The following is a 24,312-nucleotide window of genomic DNA, read 5'->3' as shown; positions in this document are numbered from 1 at the left end:
AAACAAATGCTAGTCCCACTAAGCGCAAACCAGATGGGATGGCGTATCGCTGCAATGCTGTGCCTTGAATTCTAAATAAATCACCAACAGAGCAAAGCACCCCCACACCATTACATCTCCTCCATGCTTCCCGGTTTGAACCTCACATGTGGAGATCATCCGTTCACATACTCTGCGTCTCACAAAGACACGGCGGTTGGAACCAAAAATCTCTAATTTGGGCTCATTTGACCAAAGGACAGATTTCCACCGATCTAATGTCCATTGCTCGTGTTTCTTGGACCAAGCAAGTCTCTTCTTCTTATTGGTGTACGTTAAAAGTGGTTTCTTTGCAGCAATTCGACCATGAAGGCCTGTTTCACACAGTCTCCTCTGAAGAGGTGATGTTGAGATGTATATGTTACTTGAGATGTGTCTGAGAAGCATTTATTTGGGCTGCAATTTCTGAGGCTGGTAACTCTAATGAACTTATCCTCTGCAGCAGAGGTAACTCTGGGTCTTCCTTTCCTGTGGCGGTCTTCATGAGAGCCAGTTTCATCATAGCTCTTGATGGTTTTTGCGACTGCACTTCAAGAAACATTCAAAATTCTTGACATTTTCCATATTGACTGACCTTCAGGTCTTAAAGTAATGATGGACTGTCATTTCTCTTTGCTTATTTAAGCTGTTCTTTCCATAATATGGACTTGGTATTTTACCAAATAGGGCTATCTTCTGTATACTACCCCTACCTTGTCACAACACAACTGATTGGCTCAAACGTGTTAAGAAGGAAAGAAATTCCACAAATTAACTCAACAAGGCACAGCTGTTAGTTGAAATGCATTCCAGGTGACTACCTCATGAAGCTGGTTGAGAGAATGCCAAGAGTGCAAATCTGTCATCAAGGCAAAGGGTGGCTACTTTGAAGAATCTCAAATATAAAATATATTTTTATTTGTTTAACACTTTTTTGGTTACTATGTGATTCCATATGTTATTTCAGTGTTAATGTCTTCACTATTATTCTACAATGTAGAAAATAGTAAACATAAAGAAAAACCCTGGAATAGTGGAATAAAGAAAAACCCTGGAATGAGAAGATGTGTCCAAACCTTTGACTGGTACTGTAAGTAGGCTATGCATTGTGGAAATGTGAGATTATGTCATGTAAACAAATACCAGCACGGCAACTCAGGCATTAATCAAAATACTGCCGTTGGATGTTGAGTATGTATCATGCAACCATTGTGAAATGCAGAGATGTATTTGAGGACTTTTATGCAGGGCCGGACTACCACATTTGGGGCCCCAGGGCATCGACCTCCAGTGGTGAAAAAATGTGAAATGTTATAATGCTAATCTACACATGAGGCTATGAGAAAATATTTCAGTTTGAAAGCAATTTTTCTGCAATTCTACACTTTTTGCCATGGTCAAAGAGAAGCATTTGCTATTTTATAGCACATCTCATGCTATGGTTCAAAATATGCCATTTAAAAGCTAATTTCCTTCTATTCTACACATTTTGCTATGAGGATGAGAGAATTTTTCAGTTTTAAACTAATTTCCTAAAAATTCTAGACATTTTGGTATCATATGCTATCTGGGGGGGCCCTCGACCTCCAGCTCTGCACAGCGATGGGGCGCTCACTGCACCCAGCACAAAGCGGCTGCTCTGTCGTGTGAGGGGTAGCTGGATGATCACTGCAATTTCCTCTATTTGTTGCAGAGCCTGTTTTTTCGGGGTGTCTGAGCGGGTGCAGTACAGGGAGAGCTCATTCTGTCCGTGGACCAGGAGTTTCCTTACCTTCTATGGATGGGGCCTGGTCCTGGGCCGCATACAGCATATCCTTGAACGCCTGGTAAAGGAAAAAACAGAGGGATAATCACTATTCAGTTTCTTAATTAACTACCGTACAACAAATGACAGTTGACGTTTAATCAAATCAATTAACACTTTTTCATATCAGTAAATAATTACGATGATCAGTGATGGTAACATAATGAACAACATACTATTGATTGATACATTCAAGTAATCTACTTACATAGCCAGTCTCATGAATATTATGATAAGTACATGACTTCACGCAAATGAAGAACAAAACAAAAGATCTGAAAACTTAGCAGTATATTAAAAGTATATGAAATTGGCAAACTCAGTACAGAATGTCTACAGGGAAAAAGAACCATCCTTCGGCAATAATTAATGTCACAACCCCCAAGATGTGTGAAGATAATGAATCCAGGTTGAGTTATAAGACATCAATGCACTTGTATTTAACCATGAAAAATGTGTCTATCAGATTCCAGATCGTTCAAATTAAAACAGATGGAGGCTGGCCTACACTACAAAGACCACTTTATACAGAATTAGTTTTTTTCCTTCAATCACTCTGACCTTGCAGATAATGTATATGGCCAGATAATTACAAGAGACATCTTAACTTAACATGATTCTCTAGTCTGGGACTGTGAGGCCTGGAACTGAATACATCTCTATTCCTCCATACCAATCTAACTAACTGGCTCTCTGGAGCAATAGCAGTAACTGAGAATGCGTTTCTTGGCCATCCAGTCAAAATAATTAAGCTTGTGACCTTCACTGAGACAGACAGGTACCCGCATGATGAACTTTGTGTATTGTGCAACAGTGTAGAACCAAGGTTTTTTTATTCAAAGCTTAGATGTGACAAAGAATCTCAACCTCACTATATATGTAGCTTCTGTTCCATATGGCCATTCTCTGGCCAGGTTTATCTGATGTTTGTATAAAGTGGATATAATGAGAGCAGAGGATGACGATGAATCATAGTATGTAGAAGGAACGTACTTAGAGACGCAGTTTGTTATCTGTTCTACCTGAGCAATAATAATGCAGTCAGTTATTACTGTATGCTCATATTGAACACTAATCCAAGAGAAACATTTCATTTGTAGATAACATTCTCTTTGGAAATTGTGATTCGTAGTAGACCACCTGTGCAAACATTGGGTCACGTAGCAGGGCTTACTGGCCCAGGCTAATAGCTGGAAGAGGGCACACCTTCATCAAGATGGAGGCATATTGCCATGGCAATAGCACCGATGGGAATGGGGGCAGGGCAGGGCGGCTCTTTGGGGAATTGACATGCTCTGATTGTAGCCTAGTACAACAGCTTACAGAGATCAACCTGCAGGTATCAACTGCCCTAATGGGTCTGTTAGTCTTCTGTTGAAGTGAGATGTACAGTAATAACAATATCAACTACAGTATTGCAGATGCTAGGTGGTCTGAGATCTGAAATGACGGCACTGATAATTCTCATAATCACTTTAACTGAGTGAATCTCTGAGTGCAGGAGCTGTACTGTGCAACGGAGGCAGGGCTGACTGAGACCAGATGCCTTCCCAGTAGGGAACAGAGGATGAGTTGTGGGAAGCTCGCCATTCCATCTCTGTTATCGAAGTAAGATGGATATATTACACCAGAACGCAGACATTTTGTGTCGGCTATAAACTAGGATGATCATATTCATCATGTTATGTGCAATTATTTCTGTTCTAATTTTTACCATGCATCTTTTGTCAATGTCATTAAGTATACAGTGGTTGGAATAGTAAAACCTTCACATTATCCAATTTATGCAGAATGAATCATCTTGCATCGTGTGCCACTGGCAGAGCTAAATATATACCTGCACAGAGAGGCTAGAGTGGAAAACGGGCCCCACACTTTAACCTCTGCATGTAATTAACACCTGTGTACCTGCTTATGATATAAATAATAGCATGTCCCTTTTTCAATAGGAAATTAGCTTACACAAGCATTATCATGCATATATAAACCCACACAAGTGATTAGATTGCAACGGTAAAAGCAAAAGAGGCTTCATTCCACCCACGCTGTCGCATAACCGTCTCTACCTTGCTCACAGTCATGTTGCAGCTTCTGTTTCTGCACCTCTGAAAGTACAGTATACCACACTCACACAGAACAGACCAAGAACCAGACCAAGGGCCAGCCTTGACACAACCAAGACCATGTACCAATTGCACTAGCCAAAAGGAAAGGTCCATGAGATAAAAAACAGACAGGAGAAAGGACAACGGGAGCTGTTTTATGCTGTTTGCTTTCATTATCTATGAGTGTGAGATGAATCTGTAATAATGCCAGCGTATCCACAGGAACGAGCTCTGCTTTTACGGCTGTCCTCTGGTCTTCTAATGAGCGGGGGACAGACCTCCATTCTAAACAAGTGTTTAAAATGGACAGCCTCATAGGATGAGCAGACTTCATTAATTTATCACTCAATCACTTTGTCAATTCCTAAAGTCACATGCAAGCGTTTTAATGGTTAAGGTGTTTTTTCTCCCATGCAGCCCAGCGAACTGACCTGCTGCAGTCAAACAGAGGCATTTATAATAATCCAGACAACATTGCATTTGGAACAAAAAAATAAGAAAAAGTAACTTCATTGATTGATGGTAATAACCCTTTAGAGAGACAAATGAGCAGCCAAACTAGAGCGAGGGACAAAACTAAACCAGGGAGACTTGTTGTGGCTGATGTTTCTACCACAACACCTTGTTCAAGACAAGTCTAAGGGACAGACTGATCTCAACGCTGTTTTGGCAATAAACAAAATACATAACCTTATTCCTACACTAAGGCCGCACTCACCGAGCTGCATAGGGACATTAGACAAAAAGAAAATGCTCATCCAGAGGCAGCACTCCTTGTGGCCTGTGATTTTAATTCAGGAGAACTGAAATCTGTTTTACCTCATTTCTATCAGCAAGTCACCTGTGAAACAAAAAAACTGAAGATCACCTTTATTCCACTCACAAAGACACATACAAAGCTCTTCCTCCCCTTCCATTTGGCAAATCTGACCATAATGTAACGGCTGTCGTCGGTGGAAGAAGGTGAGGACCAAGGTGCAGCGTGGTAAGTGTTCATGATATTTAATAATAATAATCAAAACTGAACACTGAATAACAAAACAACAAAGAAACAACCGAAAACAGTTCTGCCTGGTGCAGACACACAAAGACTGAAAATAACCACCCACCAAACCCAACAGAAAACAGGCTACCTAAATATGGTTCCCAATCAGAGACAATGACTAACACCTGCCTCTGATTGAGAACCATATCAGGCCAAACGAGAAAACCAACACAGAAACACAAAACATAAATAACCCACCCAACTCACGCCCTGACCACACTAAAACAAAGAAAATACAAAAGAACTATGGTCAGAACGTGACACATAACTCTATCCTCCTAATTCCTGTTTACAAACACAGGAAGTACCAGTGATACACTCAATTTGAAAATGGTCCGATGAAGTGGATGCTAAACTACAGGACTGTTTTGCTAGCACAGACTGGAATATGTTCCGGGATCCATCTGATGGCATTGAGGAGTATACCACATCAGTCACCGGCTTCATTAATAAGTGCACCGACGGCGTCATCCCCACAATGACTGTACGCACATATCCCAACCAGAAGCCATTGATAACAGGCAACATCCTCACTGAGCTAAAGGCTAGAGCTGCCACTTTCAAGGAGTGGGACACTAACCCGGACACTGATAAGAAATCGCGCTACGCCCTTCGACGAACCATCAAAACAGGCAAAGCATCAATACAGGACTAAGATCAATTCTACTACACCAGTTCTGACGCTCGTCGGATGTGGCAAGGCTTGCAAACTATCAAGGATTACAAAGGGAAATCCAGCTACGAGATGCCCAGTGACACAAGGCTACCAGATGAGCTAAATGCCTTCTATGCTCGCTTCGGGGCAAGCAACACTGAACCATGCGTGAGAGCACCAGCGGTTCCGGATGACTGTGTGATCATGCTTTCCATAGCCGATGTGAGTAAGACCTTTAAACAGGTTAACATTCACAAGGCTGCAGGGCTAGATGGATAACCAGGACACGTATTCAGAGCATGCGCTGACCAGCTGACAGTCTGTAATACCTACATGTTTCAAGCAGACAACCATAGTCCCGGTGTCCAAGAATGTCAAGGTAACCTGTCTAAATGACTATCGCCCCATAGCACTCACATCTGTAGCCATGAAATGCTTTGAAAGGCTAGTCATGGCTCACATCAACACCATCATCCCAGACACCCTGGACCTATTCCAATTCACATACTGCCTCAACAGATCCACAGTTGACGCAATCTCTATTGCATTCCACACTGCCCTTTCCCACTTGAACAAAAGGAACACCTATGTGAGAATGCTGTTAATTGACTACAGCTCAGCGTTCAACACCATAGTGCCATTGAAGCTCATCACTAAGCTAAGGTCCCTGTGACTGAACACCTCCCTCTGCAACTGGATCCTGGACTTCCTGATGGGCCGTCGCCAGATGGTGAGAGTAGGCAACAACACATCCGCCACGATGACCCTCAACACAGGGGACCCTCAGGGGTGTGTGTTTAGTCCACTTCTGTACTCCCTGTTCACCCACGACTGCGTGGCCGCACACAACTCCAACACCATCATTAAGTTTGCCGACGACACACGGTGGTAGGCCTGATCACCGACGATGATGAGATAGCCTATAGGGAGGAGGTCAGAGACCTGGCAGTGTGGCACCAGGACAACAACCTCTCCCCAATGTCAGTAAGACAAAGGAGATGATCGTGGATTACAGGAAACGGAGGGCCGAGGAAGCCCCTATTCATATCGACAGGGCTGTAATGGAGCGGGTCAAGAGCTTGAAGTTCTTCGGTGTCCACATCGCTAAGGATCTATCATATTCCAAACACACCGAAACAGTTGTGAAAAAGGGACGACAACTTCTCTTCCCAGTCAGGAGGCTCAAAAGATTTGGCATGGGTCCTCAGATCCTCAAAACCTTCAACAGCTGCACCTTTGAGAGCATCATTACTGGCTGCATCACCGCTTGGTATGGTAACTGCTTGGCATATGACCACAAGGCACTACAGAGGGTAGTGTATATGGCCCAGTAAATCACTGGGGCCGAGCTCCCTGCCATCCAGGACCTCTATACCAGGCGGTGTCAGAGGAAGGACCAACAAATTGTCAAAGACTCAACCCACCCAAGCCACAGACTGTTTGTTCTCTCTGCTACCGCACGGCAAGCGGTACCAATACACCAAGTCTGAAACCAACAGGACCCTGAACAGCTTCTACCCCCAAGCCATAAAAAACTTCTAAACAAGACTGCTAAGTAGCTAATCAAATGGCTACCCGGACAACCTGCATTGACCCTTTTTTGCACTGTCTCTTGCACTGACTCTATGCACACACACTGGACTCTACCTGCACACTCACACCGACACCCCAACACATACATATGCCCACACACACATAACATGCACATACTGATGCCACACACACTCACTCACTCACCACATACACTGCTGCTACTATCTATAATCTATCCTGTTGCCTAGTCACTTTACCCCTTCTTATGTGAACAGTACATACAGTGCATTCGGAAAGTATTCAGACCCCTTGACTTTTTCCACACTTTGTTACGTTACAGTCTTATTCTAAAATGGAATAAATAAAACATTTTCCTCATAAATCTACACACAATACCCCACAATGACAACCCCAAAACAGATTTTTATACATCTTTACAAATGTATTAAAAATACAAAACAGAAATACCTAGTTACATAGGTATTCAGACCCTTTGCTATGAGACTCGTTACATCTACAACTTGATTTGAGTCCACCTGTGGTAAATTCAATTGATTGACATGATTTGGAAAGGCACACACCTGTCTATATAAGGTCCCACAGTTGACAGTACATGTCAGAGCAAAAACCAAGCCATGAGGTTGAAGGAAATGTCCGTAGAGCTCTGAGAGGATTATGTCGAGGCACAGATCTGGGGAAGGGTACCAAAAGAATTCTTCAGCATTGAAGGTCCTCAAGAACACAGTGGCCACCATCATTCTTAAATGGAAGAAGTTTGGAACCACCAAGGCTCTTCCTAGAGCTGGCCGCCAGGCCAAACTGCACAATCGGGGGAGAAGGGCCTTGGTTAGGGAGGTGACCAAGAATCCGATGGTCACTCTGACAGAGCTTCAGAGTTCCTCTGTGGAAAAGGAACTCTCCACAGAGGAACTCCAGAAGGATAACCATCTCTGCAGCACTCCACCAATCAGGCCTTTATGGTAGTGTGGCCAGATGGAAGCCACTCCTCAGTAAAAGGCACATGACAGCCAGCTTGGAGTTTGCCAAAAGGCACCTAAAGGACACTCAGACCATAAGAAACAAGATTCTCTGGTCTGATGAAACCAAGATTGAACTCTTTGGGTCACGTCTGGAGGAAACCTGGCACCATCCCAACGGTGAAGCATCGTGGTGGCAGCATCATGCTGTTGGGATGTTTTTCAGCGGCAGGGACAGGGAGACTAGTTAGGATCGAGGGAAAGATGAACGGAGCAAAGTACAGAGAGATCCTTGATGAAAACCTGCTCCAGAGCACTCAGCACCTCAGACTAGGGCGAAGGTTCACCTTCCAACAGGACAACGACCCTAAGCAGACAGCCAAGAAAATGCAGTGGCTTCAGGACAAGTCCTTGAGTGGCCCAGCCAGAGCCCAGACTTAAACCCGATTGAACATTTCTGGAGAGACCTGAAAATAGCTGTGCAGCGACGCTCCCCATCCAACCTGACAGAGTTTGAGAGGATCTGCAGAGAAGAATGGGAGAAACTCCCCAAATGCAGGTGTGTCAAGATTGTAGCATCATACCCAAGAAGACTCCAGGTTGTAATCGCTGCCAAAAGGTGCTTCAACAAAGTACTGATTAAAGGGTCTGAATACTTATGTAAATGTGATGTTTCATCTAAAAACCAGTGTTTGCTTTGTCATTATGGGGTATTGTGTGTTTAATTCATTTTAGAATAATGCTGTAACGTAACAAAATGTGAAAAAAATAAAGGGGTCTGAATACTTTCAGAATGCCCTGTAGCTACATCAATTACTGTCACGCCCTGACCTTAGAGATCCTTTTTATGTCTCTATTTTGGTTGGTCAGGGCGTGAGTTTGGGTGGGCATTCTATGTCTGGTGTTCTATGTTGTCCTTGTTTTGTATTTCTATGTGTTTGGCCTGGTATGGTTCCCAATCAGAGGCAGCTGTCTATCGTTGTCTCTGATTGAGAACCATACTTAGGTAGCCTGTTTTCCCACTTTGAGTTGTGGGTAGTTATTTTCTGTTTAGTGTTTGTTGCACCTTTCAGAACTGTTCGTTGGTCGTTTTGTTGTTTTTGTTCGCGTATTCATCTTTATTAAAAGTATTATGGATACATACCACGCTGCACTTTGGTCCTCCTCTCCTTCTCCCGATGACAATCGTTACAATTACCTCGTACCCCTGCACATGGACTCGGTATTGGTACTCCCTGTATATAGTAATGTAATTTCCTACTCACTATATATAGCCATGTTATTTTTTGTCATTATTATTCACTGTGTATTTATTCCTCGTGTCACTATTTCTATTATTTATTTTTTATCTGATCTTTAACTCTGCATTGTTGGAAATGTACTCGTAAGTAAGTATTTCACTGTTAGTCTACACCTGTTGTCTACAACGCATGTGACAAATAAAATGTGATTTGATTTAATATTTCCGGTGGATAAAATGTAGTTATCTGTATTCTCTAAGAGTCAGAGGCTCTTGGCAATTGTTGCTTGTGCCTCCCACTCCAGTGCCCTCATGTCCATAACAGACAAACAGGTCAGACAGTTAAAGAAGCCTAACACACAAACTATGCATTGCAAGTCTGAATCAGGCCTATGGTTTAATTTACTGTGCTATGACTGTGCAAAGAAATGACTGTGCAATGAAATATAATGCCTTTTGCTATTATGATTTCATTCCCATGTTCAACACCCATCTGATACTGTACAGATTACAGTTGTAACACCAATCTGTTTGGAGAATCTGGATTGACTTTGCTTGGCCACAGGAGTGTTGTCTAATGCTCATGCACCAGCATACGATTTAAACACCTATATGTGCATTCAATGGTTGAAATGAAAAAAAACTCCATATGGGATTCTAGCATGGAGCTCTGTAACCTATTCTCCCACAATAAAACATCAACCAGATCCATTACTCTAAGGTATTTTCCTTTTCAATTAAGCAATTACTAAAAATATATATAACAATGTTGTTGCTGTAGTAATACGAGTGTTAATACACAGGTATAAGAGCAACTTGTAAAGTCTTACAAGTTTTCATAATTTATTTGTAATCAGAATAATTGCGACCAGATTTCTGTCAATACAGCGCAACAGTTTAAGGAGACTAGACAATACATATTTCTTTCACTCAGAGAAAAATACTAAAAGTACAAAGCAAAGTGCTTTCTGAAAAGACAATTGCATATAATAAGTCATACTGAGTATTATTGAAATATTTGTCCAACATGGCATGACAGCTCTGAGAAGGTCATCCATCTCAAAGCTGACTGAGGTGTAAAATGGCTTTTATGGCCATGTATTGGATTCCATGCATCAGGCTGCAAATATAGACAAAGACTAGTGTGGCCATATGTGTTTAACCGTCACCTAATCCAAATGAAGGCACATACCTTCCTGTACCTACTTGATGGTTTGCTAGATCAATGAAGGTAATTATAAGTTGTATATGAACTTATCTTGTTATAGCATGGTATAAGCCCACAGAGTGAGGCATGCAGGTTTGATAGTGGGATGCAGACTAAGAATCATCCAGAGGCTCGCATCAGCATCTTTGTCTATAATTCATAGATCAAAATGGAATGGGCAGCCTTGTAAGAGCCTTTCTGCACTCAGGCTCTTAACGTGAACCAAGAAGATGTGGGGAGTGACTGCTTTCTCCAAACCATAGACACAACAAAAATGTCCAGTTATAGGCTTTTTGGTTTTGGCTAGGCTATATCTAATCCATTCAATTAAAGCTTTTCAAACAAAGCAAGCCATAATATCTAATTAACCAAAATTGCATTTAACAAAATAACTTACATACTAGTGGTATTCAATCAAATCAGTTATGTCGCAAGGGGATATAATTTTCCAGGATAGAAAAAATGTATGAATTATAATGAAAATATTGTATTGTGATTTTACCCATTTACTGAGACTATCCTATGCATAATAATTGACATATATTTTATTCAAAAAGTTACATTTCTCATTCTTAAATAACCAAAAAATATTGTAAGTCTGTTTTCCAACACTGGCAAACAATAGCAATGGACTAAGCCACGTAAATACTATCCTTATTGTTCAGGGTTGCAATGTAATGTTCCATGTAGCGCACGCGACGATTGTAGTGAAAAATACAGTGTATGTCAACAAATGGAAAGAAAGATAACAATGTATCCCGTATATATAATAATTCAGTTTGTAAATAAAATAATTAACAAAATGATTAAATGCTTAGGGCCTATGAATAGCAAATATTTGATCTATGAACAAAAGTACTGTACCATCAAACTGACAGCCTCAGGAAAGGTTGCACAAAGATAACTATGATGCACAAAGTAATTGCCTAAAATGTTAAAACAATCTAAATTAAATAAATAAGACTGCTTGGTTTATCAAAAGGAAAGTTACAGCCAACGCAATAGCCTACCATAAACTATCCGTATTTACATATTCAAGCAGTCTTTTGTTACACTATTCAAGAAGTAGGCTAAAAGTTAAAGTGACAGCTATAAGAAAAACACAAATCAAGATTAATACAATTTACGAAGACCAATACCAAGCTATGCTATCAATTCATTATGTATTCATTAACATGGATATGAGTGACTTTTCTCACTTTAAATCAGAAAGCATCATCCTACATCGAAATAAAAACATGTGTAATTACCTCATATTGAAGGTACTGTTTCCTCCATTCCGGAGTAATATGGGACGAAAGGTGCTCCGCGAATTTCATTTTGCAGGACCAGCTATCTACTCAACGTCCGTAATTCCTAGTAGGACTGTCCCCTGTTGACGCAAGTTTTGTTATGTCTGTCAACTTGCTGGCTCGCATGCGTCAGTTTACTCTAGGGCACTCTGTCTTATCCCGTTTAGCGTACTCCAAAGAAACTCCGTCTCATACTATTTTGTGGGAGGGATAGCGGAACAGAGGCCTCCCTCCCTATAACATGTGGTTTGATGACAATATAACGGTCCCGGTGCAAATGCTTCAGTGACTCTACCTTCGATCCCTTGTCAATTCTGGGGACATAGCAGTTTGCCATCGCATTCAGCCAACAACGTGGTTGCGTCACTGCGCAGTGACAGGCGGTGTATCAGGGGTGTATTCATTACATCTCGCAAAGGAAACCGTTTACCGTTTAAGAACAAAACAGACGCAAACTGAGGAAATGGAACGAAACGGGTAGGGATTTACCTGAATTCGTCCAATAGAAACTTTCATTTTCGTTGCTAAACGTTTTCCGTTTGGAGTAAAACGTTTCGCAACAGACGAAACGTTTTGAAACAGAGTCGGCGTAATGAATATAACCCTGAAGACACCCTCAGTGGAAGACACCCTAACTGTAGCCAATTAAGCTTTCTGTCTTTTCTTTATTGTTAGATTATTTGTAGAAAAATGTTTTCTACATGTATAGCCTACCTGCATGAATTATGGTAGGCATATTGATTAATAAGGACCTGGGTGGAATCCTCTAGCTGTCACTTTCACTTTATTTCTAGGGGTTCATTTCTGGGAATATGCCTCAGAATTCCTGGCCGCGTCATTAAAAAGTATAATGTATAAAATAATCCTGAAGTAGGCTGTATTTGCCAATAGTCACAGACAATATATATTCATTTTAGCCAAATTCATTATTCTATAAGGTTAGATCATTTTAATTTAGGCTATAGACTGTGAACATGTGTTTCTTCTGAACTTTAGAAAGACTCACCAACTTTTACTTTGCCACACAATCACATGAAATTGCTACTCAACTGTCTGTAGGCAAGGTCATTCCATAGCCTATCGTATTAGAGGAAATTCAATTATTATTATTATTTTTTTTTTTTTAAGTTTATGGATCGGATTTTTTTATTCCCATTTGTTTCACTGCAATTGTCTCTGACTTCTCCATGTATTTATCGTCTTTGAGCAACAATAGCCTGGCCTACTGACCATATAATGAGGATTAAGGACCAAATGTCAACACAAATAAAGTTATTTTGTTGGTCTGGTTTCGTTTCCAGACCATCCATCTTCTCTGAGGCCAAGTGGTGTACCAGGGTCCACATTGTAAGGTGCACTATTTTTATATTTAATTCACAATAGCCTACTTCTCTTTGCGCGTCTGCACTGCTAATATGAATCATCCGCCTGTTGGAGTTCCAAGCCATCATGATGACTGCAACGCGAGACCGGTGTGGGTGCGTGCAGTTTATTGATGCCACCTTCAATAATAGATCAACACCTTGTAAATACTGCCATCTACTGGACGAACAACACTAATTCAACAGGCTACAGTTACATAGGCTACAATTGCAATTGGTTAATTCGCCGCAATCAGACTGAGCTTGTTGTCATTGCAGGCAATCTCAATGCTGTGCGTTACAGGGAAGACATCCTCCTCCCTCATGTGGTACCCTCATCCTGACATAACCCTCCAGTATGACAATGCCACCAGCCATACTGCTCGTTCTGTGCGTGATTTCCTGCTAGACAGGAATGTCAGTGTTCTGCCATGGCCACCTAAGAGCCCGGGTCTCAACCCCATTGAGCACGTCTGGGAACTGTTGGATCGGAGGATGAGGGCTAGGGCCATTCCCCCAAGAAATGTCCGGGAACTTGCAGGTACCTTGGTGGAAGAGTGGGGTAACATCTCACAGCAAGAACTGGCAAATCTGGTGCTGTCCATGAGGAGGAGATGCACTGCAGTATTTAATGCAGCTGGTGGCCACATCAGATTCTGACTGTTACTTTTGATTTTGATCCCCCCTTTGTTCATGGACATATTATTCCATTTCTGTTAGTTACATGTCTGTGGAACTTGTTCAGTTTATGTGTCAGTTATTTCATCTTGTTATGTTCATACAAATATTTCAAATGTTAAGTTTGCTGAAAATAAACGCAGTTGACAGTGAGAGGACGTTTCTTTTTTTGCTGAGTTTATGTGTAACTGAAAGATAAACACATGTTAATGCTTTTAAATGTATGTACATTGTAGTCTTTTGTCTGTAATGTCTTTTTCGTTATGTGTCAGACCACAGTTAAATTATCTGTCGCCATAGGTGTCGGATAAGGGGGATCCAAATAAATACAATTATTTCTGTCTGGATCTTAGGTCGACGCGACCGTCCACATCGACGGGACCGCAGTGGACAAGGTGAAAAGCTTCAAGATCCTCGGAATACACACCACTGACAATCTGAAATGGTCCAACCTCAGGAGGCTGAAGAAATTCGGCTTTGGGCCCTAACACCCTCACAAACGTTTACAAATGCACCATTGAGAGCATCCTGTCAGGCTGTATCACCGCCTGGAATGGCAACCGCAGGGCTCTCCAGAGGATGGTGCGGTTTGCCCAACGCATCACCGGGGGCACACTGCCTGCCTTCCAGTACACCAACAGCACAGGAAGGCCAAAAAGATCATCAAGGACATCAACCACCCGAGCCACGGCCTGTTCACCCTGCTATCATCCAGAAGGCGAGGTCAGTACAGGTGCATCAAAGCTGGGACCGAGAGACTGAAAATCAGCTTCAGACAAGGCCATCAGACTGTTAAATAGCCATCACTAGCCGGCCTCCACCCAGTACCCTGCCCTTAACTTAGTCACTGTCACTAGCCGGCTACCACCTGGTCACTCAACCCTGCACCTTAGGGTGCAGCTCTATGTACATAGACATGGAATCACTGGTCACTTTAATAATGGAACACTGGTCACTTTAATAATGTGTACATACTGTTTTACTAATTTCATATGTATATATTGTATTCTAGTCAATGCCACGTTGACATTGCTCGTCCTAATATTTATATATTTCTTAATTCCATTATTTTACTTTTAGATTTGTGTGTATTTTTGTGAATTGTTAGATACTACTGCACTGTTGGAGCTAGAAACACAAGCATGTCGCTACACCCACAATAACATCTGCTGAATATGTGTGTGGACCAATAAAATGTGATTTGATTTGTCATACTCCGAACCTTTGTTCCTAGTCTTAGTTCTACCCGAGTCTTTTAGTGGGGTGTACCAGAGACGGACCATTTGTGTAAACAAGTCCAACTAATACGGATAAACGATTCTTAGCGATAAAGAATAAAATAAATAGAAACCCAATACATATTAACGTTATATATGCGTAGGCTGTAGAAACTACTGAGAGCGATATTATAAGATTGTCATTGATTTCTTCAGCCGTCTTTATTTTCGACAATGGCATCATGCTCTCCATCGTCTTCACCTGATTCTGCCACAGGCTCAGGTACCGACCCAGCTCGGCCTGATACAGGAGAGCCTCTCGGCGGAGGATCAGACTCCGACTCAGATCTAGGATTAGGGAAATTCTACTGCGGTGTAGGTGACCCGGGTCATCGACTGGAAGGGGAGGAATTGGAACACGAATTTGAGGCAGCGGCAGACCGTCTCCGAGATCTAGTTCAGACGGCCAGTAGGGAACAATTGTTGTACCTGTATGCTAGGTATAAACAGGTGACTATCAGATAGCAGCACATCCCAAACAATGGTCCCATTTGTTATTTAGATAGATGCTAGCTAGATAGCTATCAGGTGACATGGTATGCATATTCAGGCTACATTCATGTCTGTAATTTTCTAGCTATTTGTGCCACCAAATCATGCGCTTGCGTACACTATCATTGTTACACTGTTTTGTTGACTTGTGGTGTGGGGGAGGTAAACCACAGTTAAGTACACAAATCACAAACCGGTGTATAATCAATTTTCACCTATTACTTGCCATTGAATGGTTAGTGAGAATTCTGCCTAGTGCTGTCAAACAGATGATTCGGCTATGCTGCAATTCAATCCCTTCCCGAATCATCACCTCTTTCATATGTTCACAGGTAAAGGTTGGAAAGTGCAATACAGCAAAGCCTGGGTTTTTTGATTTTGAAGGTCAAAGAAAATGGTATGTTTGTCATTGGTTAATCATTGTGCTGGTGTGATGTGTTTATTCAATTTTTGGCAGGAATTTGCATGGGTGAATCTAGCACTTGATCATGACTATCAGTTCAATTACATTACACATAATAGTGTGGGAATGGGATGAAAGATATAGAACCTGAAATAAATCATTCTCTCTGATATTATTTGTGTATATACAATTTAAGTCGGAAGTTTACATATACCTTAGCCAAATACATTTAAACTCAGTTTCACAATTTCTGACATTTAATCATAGTATAAATTCCCTGTCTTAGATCAGTTAGGATCACCACTTTATTTTAAGAACGTGAAATGTCCGAATAATAGTAGATTATGATTTATTTCAGCTTTTATTTCTTTCATCACATTCCCAGTGGGTCAGAAGTTTACATACACTCAATTAGTATTTGGTAGCATTGCCTTTAAATAGTTTAACTTGGGTCAAACGTTTCTGGTAGCCTTCCACAAGCTTCCCACAATAAGTTGGGTGAATTTTGGCTCATTCCTCCTGACAGAGCTGGTGTAACTGAGTCAGGTTTGTAGGCCTCCTTGCTCACACACGCATTTTCAGTTCTGCCCACAAATGTTCTATAGGACTGAGTTCAGGGCTTTGTGATGGCCACTCCCTTTACTTTGTTGTCCTTAAGCCATTTTGCCACAACTTCAGAAGTATGCTTGGGGTCATTGTCCATTTGGAAGACCCATTTGTGACCAAGCTTCAACTTCCTGACTGATGTCTTGAGATGTTGCTTCAATATATCCACATAATGTTACTTCCTCATGATGCCATCTATTTCGTGAAGTGCACTAGTCCCTCCTGCAGCAGAGCACCCCCACAACATAATGCTGCCACCACCGTGCTTCACGGTTGGGACGATGTTCTTCGGCTTGCAAGCCTCCCGCTTTTTCCTGCAAACACAACGATGGTCATTATGGCCAAACGGTTCTATTATTGTTTCATCAGACCAGAGGACATTTCTCCAAAAAGTATGATCTTTGTCCCCATGTGCAGTTGCAAACCGTAGTCTGGCTTTTTTATGGCAGTTCAGGTTATGTTGATATAGGACTCGTTTTACTGTGGACATAGATACTTTTGTACCAGTTTCCTCCAGCATCTTCACAAGGTCCTTTGCTGTTGTTTTGGGATTGATTTGCACTTTTCTCACCAAAGTATGTTCATCTCTAGGACACAGAACGCGTCTCCTTCCTGAGCGTCATGACGGCTGCGTGGTCCCATGGTGTTTATACTTGCGTACTATTGTTTGTACAGATGAACTTGGTACCTTCATGCATTTGTAAATTGATCCCAAGGATGAACCAGACTTGTGGAGGTCTACAATTGTTTTTCTGAGGTCTTGGCTGATTTCTTTTGATTTTCCCATGACGTCAAGCAAAGAGGCACTGAGTTTGAAGGTAGGCCTTGAAATACATCCACAGGTACACCTCCAATTGACTCAAAGTATGTCAATTAGCCTATCAGATGCTTCTAACGCCATGACATAATTTTCTGGAATTTTCCAAGCTGTTTGAAGGCATAGTCAACTTAGTGTATGTAAACGTCTGACCCACTGGAATTGTGATACAGTGAATTATAAGTGAAATAATCTCTGTAAACAATTGTTGGAAAAATTACTTGTGTCATGCACAAAGTAGATGTCCTAACCGACTTGCCAAAGCTATAGTTTGTGAACAAGAAATTTCTGGAGTGGTTGAAAAAAGAGTTTTAATGACTCCAACCTAAGTGTATGTAAACTTCCGACTTCAGCTGTGTGTGTGTGTATATACACTGCTCAAAAAAATAAAGGGAACACTAAAATAACACATCCTAGATCTGAATGAATAAAATATTATTAAATACTTTTTTCTTTACATAGTTGAATGTGCTGACAACAAAATCACACAAATTATCAATGGAAATCAAATTTATCAACCCATGGAGGTCTGGATTTGGAGTCACACAAAATTAAAGTGGAAAACCACACTACAGGCTGATCCAACTTTGATGTAATGTCCTTAAAACAAGTCAAAATGAGGCTCAGTAGTGTGTGTGGCCTCCACGTGCCTGTATGACCTCCCTACAACGCCTGGGCATGCTCCTGATGAGGTGGCGGATGGTCTCCTGAGGGATCTCCTCCCAGACCTGGACTAAAGCATCCCAACTCCTGGACAGTCTGGTGCAACGTGGCGTTGGTGGATGGAGCGAGACATGATGTCCCAGATGTGCTCAATTGGATTCAGGTCTGGGGAACGGGCGGGCCAGTCCATAGCATCAATGCCTTCCTCTTGCAGGAACTGCTGACACACTCCAGCCACATGAGGTCTAGCATTGTCTTGCATTAGGAGGAACCCAGGGCCAACCGCACCAGCATATGGTAATACATTACACTTCATCTGATATATTTACATAATACTATTTCCAACTGCAGGAAACACAGCGATAGGAGAACTGAAACAAATGTCTTTCTCACGTTTGAACCATTTTTATTTGTAGGTTAAGTGTGCAAATAATAGTATGTGCACCTTCTGATAAAAATCCTGTCTCCGTTGCTTCAGTAGGCTTGACCTGACTAAATAAAGATAATGAACTTTGACAGCTCCATCGGCACCTTAGAATGCAGTATGGCACATTGACCAGCAGGGGGCACTGACTGACTGCAACTTGGCAGAAAGACCACGCATTTGTCAAATCAAATTGTATTTGTCACATGCTTCGTAAACAACAGGTATTTCACTGTTAGTCAACACCTGTTGTTTACAAAGCATGTAACAAATACAATTTGATTTGACAAATGCGTGGTCTTTCTGCCAAGTTGCATAGTCAGTCAGTGCCCCCTGCTAGTCAACATTTGTCTAACATTACCTGATACTGTCTCTTTAATGTTTACAGATTAGAATGAAACCAACTCCAGGAAATTATTCTGTGATTCTCTTTGTTTTCATCTTCTATGTAGGCAAAATATAATTATTGTGAGTTTTACATTATTTGTGAGAGGGTTTTGGCTCTAGCCTAAATACAAGACGTTTTCTGTGCTCACAGATTGCGTATGTGGTGTACCTGCCTGCATCAGGGGTAGGGTTGTTATGCAGACATGAGCCTGCTCTCTCAGGGAGTACGGCACTGGAATCATTCACTCACTAAATGATACACCATTACAATAACAGCCCTGCCAACTGGGACCAAGCAGACTGACAGTAGCTAGATGTACATCCAATTGGCGACAGATTCAGAAATGTGCATAAAGAAAATATGCACATTTTCTCACCAGTTGTGTGTTTCCACCAAATGGACTTGTGGATAAAAATCAGTGTGTGATGACATAGTGCACACAATGTACTTTTTCATGTACCGAATAAAAATCCCAAGTTCAATGTGTTTCTATGGCATTTTCAACTTGCCCGATAGTTTTGTCACAAAAACTGTTGCATTAAACAGCAGATGTGCCTACTCTTGTCTTGGCACCCACGCTCTAGCCAACAGCTGGCAGATACAGTGCGGGTAGGCAGTTGATGAGATTATTATGGATAAGAGCGACAATATTTTGGTCAAACAGCAGCCAAGCATCGATCATCATGTCACCAGAATCACACCCTCGATATTTATTGGAAAGGAGCACCAAGACCACCGTGCACTTTCACCAAACTGTGAAGTTAATCATAATTTGTTTAATCTGTAGCCTTCTGTAGCTTAATAAACAACATGGTTTCCTGATTCGTAGTGTGAGGACCACACGTCATATCATCGCGTGACTCCAAGTTATGATGGTTATTACAGTGCCTTCAGAAAGTTCATACTCCTTGACGTATTCTACATTTTGTTGTTACAGCCTGAATTCAAAATTGATTAAATATTTTTTTTAACGCACAATACCCCATAATGACAAAGTTGAAACATGTTTTTAAGAAATTTGTGCAAACGTACACTACCGTTCAAAAGTTTGTGGTCACTTAGAAATGTCCTTGTTTTTTAAAGAAAAGCAAATTTTTTGTCCATTTTTAAAATAACATCAAATTTAATTACAAAGTTCCTCTGTCCAGTGTCTGTGTTATTATTGCCATCTTAATCTTTTCTTTTTATTGGCCAGTCTGCGATATGGCTTTTTCTTTGCAACATTCTTTGCCACTCACCATGCTTCATGGTAGGGATGGTGTTAGATGGGTGATGAGCTGTGCCTGGTTTTCTCCAGACATAGCACTTTTCATTCAGGCTAAAGAGTACAATTTTTGTCTCATCAGACCACAGAATCTTTTGCCTTATGATCTCAGTCTTTCACGTGCCTTTTTGCAAACTCCAGGTGTGCTGTCATGTGCCTTTTTTCTCAGGTGTGGCTTCCGTCTGGCAACTCTCCCATTCAGCCCAGACTGGTGAAGTGCTGTAGAGACTGTTGTCCTTTTGGCAGTTTCTCCCATCTGTAGTTCTGTCAGTGGTCATTGGGTCCTTTTTGCCAGTTGCTCAGTTTGGTCGGACAGACGGAGTGAGTAGTTCCATGTTTTTTCAATTTCCCAGTGTTGGAGACCACTGCGCACACTAGAAATAGTTTTATATCCTTACCCAGATATATGCCTCATCACAATTCCCTCAGAGATCTACGAACAGTTACATGGACTTCATGATATAGTTTCTGCTCTGACATGCTGTAACATAAAAAAATGCGGAATAAGTCATAAGTATGAATACTTTCTAAAGACACTGTATATCAATATTTACGCATAAAGGCTTTTCCAAAGCCATTTCTCGCGTAATAAATTTTACTGACACAAAAAGATCCCACCATGTCGAACAAACAAATTGTCATTATTTATAAAATTGTACCAAAACTTCCTGTTTCCATTAAAGCTGTCATGATTTTTTTAGACATTACTGCATAAAAACTGTGGATGGAAACGTGGTTAAAGACTATGGGAATGGGAAGGAGGGGCTGCAAAAAGGTTGAATGAAACAACATGTTTGTGTTTCAATAGACCAGTCCCTCCTTTTGAAGTATTTAATTTCCAGCATGGGTAGGGTATGGTTTGATACAACAGATGCAGAATAGTTTTTATATCGTTTGTTCCGACCTCTATTTATCAAGGCTGAGGAAAGTACCAACATGAGAGAAACACAAATGCACTTTTCTTCCCCAATGAAAATTCAGCACAAAGCAGATATGTCCCCTTCTCTGTCCTCAAAGGAGAGCTTTAGAGTGATGTTTAGCGGTGTGACATAAAAGCCTGTCACCCGTCCTGTTGTAGCTAGTGCCTTCCACCCGCCTCTCTCCTTCTCCGTCCGTCCTGCTACAATGTGAGTGTCAGCAGGCATCAGTGGCCTGCAAGCCAGCCTGACACGTCCCTTTCTCTGGTGCTGCCATCGAGACCAATACGTGCTGACAAGGCCCCCAGCGTGGCACAATGCCAGGGGAAGGCAAATGCACAAATGCCCCTCTGAAAAGGATGTGATTGTATTAGTGTTAACAAAGTGCAGGGACTCTATTCTTACCAGGGTCCAGACAAACAGATTTAGGAGAGGCTGGATGGGGATGAAGGCAGCAGAAACAATAGTCAGTTTTTGACCTCCTATTTTTTATGGATGCACTAGCTTTACATTATAAAAGGAAGTGCATCAACTAATATTCTGAGTTTAGAAGTGAATACCACTCCTGAAAGGCCATGATCCCCTAAAAAATGACATCTGATTTGTTAGTTGTCTTGTGTGAGTCACTGTGGAGAGAATATAGAACAGAACTATACTAGCGCTGTTGTATCCATGCAGGCTATGATGGTTTACCGTTACAGCATGTATTATCAGGTCAGACATTTTTCAGAAAATAGGGAAAGCTAAAATAGCTCAAATTATTTTGAGCAGTTAAAATATACTACAGTACTCAAAGCTGACCTTTTAGATAGAACTATTACCCATGTTTTGGAGTCACGTCTAACAATATGTGAGAGCATCGTGACTACATGAACCTATTTCTGTCTGTGAATAGGGAAATTCATTCTCCCAGTGGCTCTTTTGTTTTCCATTGTATGGCACAGTGTGGTTGTTTTAGGTGGGGAGAAGAGTGCACTGTTATACTGGATAACTAGGTAGGGGAATACTGAGCTGTCCTTAGAGCACAATAGTGTGGCACGCACCTCTACAGACTCACTGTTATTACAAGATGTGAAGGGGGTATTATGTCATGTGTTATTCATAGTGTAAGATCTTGGTGCAGTTGTCTGACCCCTTTCAATGAATGTCTGGATTAAATTTTTAGTTTCTTATTCCAGGAGAGAAGAGCGCGTAGGACAGGATTTGGAGGCCCAGCAGTCAGTTCCCTCTACCAAGAAGAAATGATCAGGTACGTCAGTCAGTCAGGTACGTCAGTCAGGTACGTCAGTCAGGTACGTCAGTCAGGTACGTCAGTCAGGTACGTCAGTCAGGTACGTCAGTCAGGTACGTCAGTCAGTCAGTCAGTCAGTCAGTCAGTCAGTCAGTCAGTCAGTCAGTCAGTCAGTCACTCACTCACTCACTCACTCACTCACTCACTCACTCACTCACTCACTCACTCACTCACTCACTCACTCACTCACTCACTCACTCACTCACTCACTCACTCACACACACACACACACACACACACACACACACACACACACACACACACACACACACACACACACACACACACACACACACACACACACACACACACACACACACACACACACACACACACTCTCTCTCAGAGACAAACTTCTGCCCTGAGTGTCAGAAGTTCCTCTGCAGACTGTAAACTGTTGTGGGGACATGAGACAGTCCTGATTTATGTCAATTCTATTCACTCCCCTTATGGAAACCCTCAGAATCTTGTTCACCCCTAAACACCACCTTGTTTCTGGAAAAATTGCTATTTTAGACATTTTAATGAGGGCTGAATCCAGCAGGTTTTCCCCTAAATGATCCTCATTAGTATGCATGTGTTGAAGAGAGGTGGCCTGAGAAGTGCCTGCTTTTAATTAGTTTTTTTGTTAGCGTGGTGAACTGAGAGAGTGGTGAGTATAGCACGCTGCCGTGTGGGCTCCCCTGGCGACGCCCCTCTAGATGATAGCCAATGGAGATGCTCCATGGGGACAGGAAGTCATTAACCTTCCCCCTCAGCGAGGTTTTTCTCGGGTGTATCCCGCTCCAAACTGTTACACTCACTGGTTCGCTGAATATCCAATTTTCCCCTCTTTTCCCCATATGGAGACCCTCTCCATATGAACTACTCTGCCTTCTCAAACAGCTGCTTTTCACTGAGTTAATTGCATCCTCTTTGCTCATTTTCTGCTCCGAGTCGGGTAGCTATGTGTGGAATGTGTATTGACAAAAGTAGGATTGATTGGCGATATCCCGAAGATAAGGAAGTCTGCTGCTTGTGATGGAATAGATTTTTGTGAGCTACACTTGTAATCCTCACAGATTGTGAAAAGGCTCTGATCAACATCAGACTTATTGTTAGCTGATTGGCATTCTAGACCACTGGCTGGAGAGTCCCAGCGAGTGTGAGTTCTCTCATTGCCACTCAAAGCGCTTTGTTGTAGCCTGTGTGTTTTGTGTGTGTGTTGCCCATGGTGTGTGTGTGTGAGTGACCTCCCTATAAGAATGTGTGTGATTAATGGTAGAGCTGTTGAAGTAATCTGTAGTGGTCTGGCTGTGTTGGGAGATGAGTGTTCTCCTGTTGAAGGGCTGGCATGCATGCAGGCTGATTGATGAGGGGGAAATCTGTCAGTATGCCGGGCTGGGCTGTGGAGTTGGATTGTGTTGTATGAGGCTGGTGTGTGTCAGTGAGCTGGGCATCAGGACTGTTGTATGAAGCTGATGTGGGTTTTGCTCATGCAGGGTGGTGTGGTGGATGACGGTATGGTGTTTAGGGGTCGTGACACCAAATCCACATTTACAGTAATTGATTAGTTACACAGTAGTTACAACATCCACATGATGTGGCGCATGCACAGTGCCTTACAGTTCTGCATGCTTCGGTTCGGCTCTCATACTCCCATAAAAGACCGTCGCTTGAAAAAACTGAAAAAGCAGCAATAGTAGTAGGCCAGTCATACACACATCAGGGATGATAACTGGCCCTACCCAACTCTCTCTCCCCCCCACCCAACTCTCTCCCCCCCCCCCCACCCCACTCTCTCCCCCAGCTGGTAGTCAGCTGTGGTTAACCAGGCACTGGGGATGACAGAGTAGCCTGTGACCTTCCCAGCATG

At 42.0% G+C, this 24,312-nt stretch overlaps 2 protein-coding genes across 2 annotated transcripts in view; one reads left to right on the top strand and one right to left on the bottom strand.

The window, feature by feature from the left end:
- LOC120054493 (xenotropic and polytropic retrovirus receptor 1-like) overlaps positions 1 to 11,903 on the bottom strand; it is an 88,976-nt gene extending 77,073 nt beyond the window's left edge. The window contains exons 1-2 of the mRNA XM_039001918.1: positions 11,835 to 11,903; positions 1,790 to 1,841 (exon numbers count right to left, since the gene is read on the bottom strand). Coding sequence (XP_038857846.1) covers positions 1,790 to 1,841; positions 11,835 to 11,903 — 121 coding nt within the window. The remainder of the gene's footprint in view (positions 1 to 1,789; positions 1,842 to 11,834) is intronic.
- A 10,446-nt stretch (positions 11,904 to 22,349) lies between these two features.
- LOC120054492 (acyl-CoA-binding domain-containing protein 6-like) overlaps positions 22,350 to 24,312 on the top strand; it is a 46,775-nt gene continuing 44,812 nt past the window's right edge. Inside the window, exon 1 of the mRNA XM_039001917.1 lies at positions 22,350 to 22,415. Coding sequence (XP_038857845.1) covers positions 22,408 to 22,415 — 8 coding nt within the window. The 5' untranslated portion in view covers positions 22,350 to 22,407. The remainder of the gene's footprint in view (positions 22,416 to 24,312) is intronic.

The sequence above is a fragment of the Salvelinus namaycush genome, chromosome 10, assembly GCF_016432855.1.
Source record: "Salvelinus namaycush isolate Seneca chromosome 10, SaNama_1.0, whole genome shotgun sequence".
Lineage (NCBI taxonomy): Eukaryota > Metazoa > Chordata > Actinopteri > Salmoniformes > Salmonidae > Salvelinus > Salvelinus namaycush.
The sequence above is the reverse complement of the archived record's forward strand: the minus strand, read 5'-3'. Positions and strand labels throughout refer to the sequence as shown.